Here is a 5,467-nt window from a genome sequence, read left to right as displayed (position 1 = left end):
TAATCTCAGAGCTGCCCTTTTTTTTGTATGAAGACATAAGAGAAGACAGTTTCGGTTTTGTTCTCCTCAGTCGAAAATGTTTTCTTTTTGTCCGTGGTTTTAGGGGGAAAAAATAGCTTAAAGAGCCAAACTCATTTTGTGGCTGATCAAAAATCTTGGAGGAGGGAATCAGAGAGACGAGACTGGATTACAACTTAAACATTGCGGCCCTGCATGCTCTCGCTCTCTGTTTCTCTCAAAAGGCAACAACAATTGCAGCCACATCACCATTTTACATAAATCAGGCAAATATGCACCTAATGCATGTGTAATGATTTTGACAAGCACCCAACGTTTAGTGACAACTTTATTTAGCAAAAAAATGCATTGATACATTTTCACGTGTAATACAATTTCTTTAATTAAAAACTGTTTTTAAGAAGAAAACTGTCTAGAAAAGCACATGCACTCTGTGGTGTGGGAAAGTGTGTAAGTTAAATACTATATACAATTGTGTGTTTTCAATTTAATTGCTTTGATTTAATAGCTCTGAGACATTTTTTATTGCAAACTCTTTTTATTTGAAGATAATTATTACCAAAAGGGGGAGAGTTATTACCAACTCAGCATGTTCCTCAAGTGCTAAGAGGATTACAAAATGTCATGTCCACATGTCCCAATTCAAACATATTCAGCCACACAAAAGGGAAGAATGCACGATAAATTAGTCGCCAATAGATCGAAATGCTTCAGATGTCATGGAAAAGTGTATTTGAAAGATATTAAGTGCAGTATAAAAGAGTCTCGAGTGGTTTTCACATACCCAGTGCAAAACGTATTTTCATTCAACCTTATATAAAATGTCTATAAAAATAGAAATAATATAAAAAGCAAATAGAAAGACATATGTATATATAGCAAAAAAATATTCACATTCTTGACTTCCACGTCCCAGTACCCTCATTTGAGACCGTAAGCATACAGTAGCTGGATGGAGTCAGCAAAATTATCGGTTCAATTCGACCACAGTCTCAGAAAGTACAGGTTATCAAGACCAGAAATGACTAGTCATACTGTGAAATGCAATTTAGTGAAGTCTATATTGTGAGAACCATCCTTGACATGTATAGAGTTCAGTAACCTCCAGTGATTCGTGAAACGGGGCAAGATGATTCCCTGAAGAAGGTAACTCGAATAATTCGAAAGATCTGAGACTCGTATGTGCACCAGACTTCAGGTCTGCGTGGAGTTGGCAGTTTTATCCCGTAATGCATGCGCTGTAGTAGACGGCGCTGCTGGCGTCGGACAGGGCTGATATCAAAGCACTGCTCTCCTCGCAAGGGGCGTTCCTGCTCAATCGAGTCCTGCTCGCGCTCAGGTATTGGTCAAACTCAATCCTGTCCACTTCGCCCCAGAATTCAGCCGAGGGTCCCAGCTGGTCCACAGCGTCCAGAGAGGGCGGAGCGACCTGAGCCACAGCCGAGGTCTCGGGCGGAGGAGACAGCTGCCCCAAATGAGAGGTGAAGGCGGGTTGGGGCTGACTGCTCCCGTATATCTGACCGTAATAGCCTGTAGGTGTGGGAGTGTGAGGAGCCTTGGAGGATTCTGGGAGGCTCATGTTGGGGTAGAGACTGTTAGGGTTCGTGGACTCGACCACCAGGCATTTCTCCTGCAGTGGGAGGCAGGCCAGCGGAGACTTCTGGTTGAGGTGTGGGTGGGAATGCTGGAGGTTATGGGAGTTGTGGTGAGGGTGGTGACCAGTCTGATGGTTTGGATGCTGGTGGTAGTTTATCCATGAAGTCAGACCCACATCTTCCTGCATGTGAGGGGGGAAAAACACAGAATCTCCGCCTCCCTCCTCCAACACGTCTAGAGGGGACATCTCTGGCGTCGGCAGGCCGTAACTCTCCAGCTCTGGGGCTCCAGAGTGGTGGAGGTCTCGGAAGTGTCCCAGAGGAGGTAGCAGATGATGGGCATGGCGGTGCGGCGAGTAGGCGTCTCCGGGTCCCGGGCCTCCGTGGCCCAGGCCTTGGAGGAGCAGACCTGGTTCCACCCGTTTCATCTTCTTGGGCTGTTTCTTGCGGCGAGGACGGTATTTGTAGTTGGGGTGATCCTGGAGGTGTTGCAAGCGGAGCCGTTCAGCTTCCTCCACAAACGGACGCTTGTCTAGTGTGCTCAGAGCCTTCCAGGACTGACCTAAAAACATCATCCAATCAGTGTTAGTGCTTCAGGAGCCATGCTAATTTTTGATTCAGTGGTTTATAAATGTGAATTTAAACACTACAGTAGTATCTAAATTGTTCTAATTTAATACAGAAACAAACAAGTTCGAGGTTATTGAGTCATTTGGTTATTTATAAAAAGTATTTCATTAAGCTCTCTGGAATCAATACACAAATATAATCATGCACAACTTTTTAAAAGTGCTGTCACGATGATTACATTTGCAGCAATGTTTGTTTTTGGCGAAAATAGACGTACATAACACAGGCTGACAAGCGTGTGTGACATGAGCGAATCATTACATGTAACTGGTGCTGGGCACACAGGGTTGGGTTGTAGTATTTGAGTTATTAATGGGTCAATGGCTGCAGACAATCGGCAGCTTGTGTGTCTCCCGCAGCCCTGTTATATTTCAAAAAATAAGGACATCAAAACGTCTCCCCGAGAAACAGCCAAATACAAATATTGTGCAATATTCCCAAACTTTTTAAATGACTTCTTCATGTGTGCCCAAGGCTTGTTTTCTCATCTATAATTTGAGCCGCATACTCAGTTCAGTTTTATAGTAATAAACTGAATAAAAGTACGTTGCATGATTGTAACATTTAGCTTGGAGTTAGATTACACAACGAAACAGCTTGATTGTAGAAGTATCAGGATGCAAATTGGGTATAATTTAAGTATAATTTTAACAATAAATACAAAAATAATCATTTTTTAATTAAAATATTCACAATGACCTTCATTTTATGGACCTTTTCTAAAGATTTAAGTGATAATGTGATCATATTTACTTGTATTTTAAGACCAAGACCAAAAATTATTACTCTATTAACCTCATGTTAACCTAACAGGTAACACTGTATTACATATGTTACATGTACTTACTGTAGTAATAACAGTAAATTATGCATAATTACATGCAACTAACCCTAAACCAAACCCTAAAGGAAATACATGTTGTTATTTAATATTACTCAGTACTTCAATGTGTAATTACAACATACACCTTAAAATAAAGTATTTTTTATATCAATTTGTATATTTTAATATTTTATTACTTGTTATTTGTAATAATTAGGCAACTCAGACAATTAATTAAAAGTTTTTTTAACTCTTAACCTGACTTTGAAATACCCCTTTTCAAATATGCTCCGTGTATGACCCCAGCATAACCCCCATGATGCACAGCGAATGTCTTACCCAGCATCTTACTGAGCACGGCGTTATGCAGGTCCGGGTTCTGGACGGCCAGACGTTTGCGCTCATCTTTTGCCCACACCATGAAGGCATTCATCGGCCTCCTGATCCTCGACTCCCCCGCTGATTTCCCCTCACCGGAGCCCAAGGTCAGAGCTCCAGGGCGGGTTGAGTCCGGGCTTCCCGTCCTGGCCTCTGCTGCGGACCCTCCGATCCGGGACCCCGTCCGCGTTCCAGAGCCGGGCACCGGCGCCAGCTCTGTGGTCCGGCTGCGGTCAAAACCATGTCCCCGGTCAGGGCCCGGAGTGCTGGAGGAGGCACCCCATGTCCCGCGCTCCACAACCTGGCTGGGCTGAGAACTGGCCTCTTGACAGCAACTAGACTCAGATATATTCATTCCAGCAAGACCACCACGGTTAAAGCAAGCTGTTGTCTTTGGATAGAAGAAACAGCAGGACGCCTTTATGCTACTTTAAGTTACTTTAAATAAAGACTGACCACTAACACAAATGAAACGAATCGTAAAACAAGCGAGAAAAAAAGGAAAAGTTAGAAAAGGCTTTGTTTTGGATGTTTCAGAAGTATAAAATCCCCACAGATGTTAGTGTTTTGATACTCCTGCCCTCCAGACGGTATATAGTTCTTGTGCTGAGTTTGAAAGTTGTAGTGAGTTTTGGTGAACCCATGCTGTAAATATATACGTGGCCTGAGCCAATCAGAGCGTTGGCCCGGACAGAAGAGGCGGGAGGGTTAGCCAGTGGGAGTTCTCCTGCCCCCCTTTACAGCCTCCACAGACAGAGAGATGTAATCTGAGAGGGCCATTGTTTTAGGCCTGCTGTACACACACTCATATAGGGCACATACACTAAATCATAACACACTTGCGCACACACACAAACCCTGTTTGTACTGGGGGGGGGGGGGGGGGGGGGGGGGGGCTGGACCGCAAAGAAAGCTGTGCACTTGAGTGTTAACAACTTGTAACAATGAGCGTGAATGTAAAGATATGCCAGTTAACACAAAGTGGAGAAAACACACAAACCCAACACACGCACACATACTAATGTTGGATTAGAAACCATTTTGGATGCGTTCAACCTTTGCCCTGAATATGAAGCAAAGCCTGATCTCTGGTTTCTTGGTAGCATTGAAATAACTATACTTAAAGTGATTTATAGACAGTTTTCACAGCTAAATATTTGTGGTCAACCCATAATTTATTTAAAAATAGTTTTTACCCTAGAAAAATTTGTTCTTCCATATGTGACCCTTAAAAATCACTTACATTGGTGTAACCCAATATAGTCCAGTTAATTTAGTCACATTATATAATATACATGACTTAAGTTAAATCGGATAGTTAAGAAGCATACATTTTATAATGAGCTACAACATTTTCTTACAGTGTAGCTTATTTATATGAGCAGTGTAACAGCTCTGTATATATATATATATATATATATATATATATATATATATATATACACTTTATATATGATTTTAAATATATATACTGAGGAACTGAGGGTTTGTATGCAAACATGTAAGTATTTTTTATTTCTCATCTAAACATTATTATAGTCTATAGAGATGAAATCACTGCTTTGCTCTGGGTGACTGTGGCATTTATTGCACAGCTGTTAGTGAAAAAAATGCAGGCATTAAACAGCTGCGATTACAATGAACTTCACACTTCACAATGAGCTTCATTAACTTCATGCGAGTAAAAATTAGAATATAAAAATAGTTTATGTTTGCCAATGATGTGAAAGAGAGTAGACCAATCTCCATCACTCCTGATATTATAAAAATAGAAGAAACACTGGACGTTGGTTGGGTCGGGACGGCCGACCTCTTAACGAGATGGGATGTTGTCCTGCCTCTCTTCTTTGAGAAGGGTCACGGTCAACAACAGTTGAACACAATCACTTAACCTCATCTAACTCAAGAGGATGTGAAAGTTAAAGACCTTCACTCTTAACGTTACACATGGTTCCACACACAAACCGGTGGTGAAAGAAACGACGTGCATGTGTTTAAAACGAAATGCATGTGTAAGAAATGT

General features: G+C 41.7%; 1 protein-coding gene across 1 annotated transcript; it reads right to left on the bottom strand.

Annotated features, from left to right (window-relative positions):
* Positions 1-329: 329 nt before the first annotated feature.
* sox18 (SRY-box transcription factor 18) lies at positions 330-4,070 on the bottom strand. The gene is made up of 2 exons (XM_079587845.1): positions 3,406-4,070; positions 330-2,175 (listed from the first exon to the last, which is right to left on the bottom strand). The coding sequence occupies exons 1-2, from the start codon at positions 3,797-3,799 to the stop codon at positions 1,238-1,240; spliced, it is 1,332 nt and encodes a 443-aa protein (XP_079443971.1). The 5' UTR covers positions 3,800-4,070; the 3' UTR covers positions 330-1,237.
* Positions 4,071-5,467: the final 1,397 nt, after the last annotated feature.

Source organism: Phoxinus phoxinus, assembly GCF_949152265.1.
Source record: "Phoxinus phoxinus genome assembly, chromosome: 18".
Lineage (NCBI taxonomy): Eukaryota > Metazoa > Chordata > Actinopteri > Cypriniformes > Leuciscidae > Phoxinus > Phoxinus phoxinus.
Note: the sequence above shows the minus strand (reverse complement) of the source record. Positions and strands in the feature narration are given on the sequence as shown.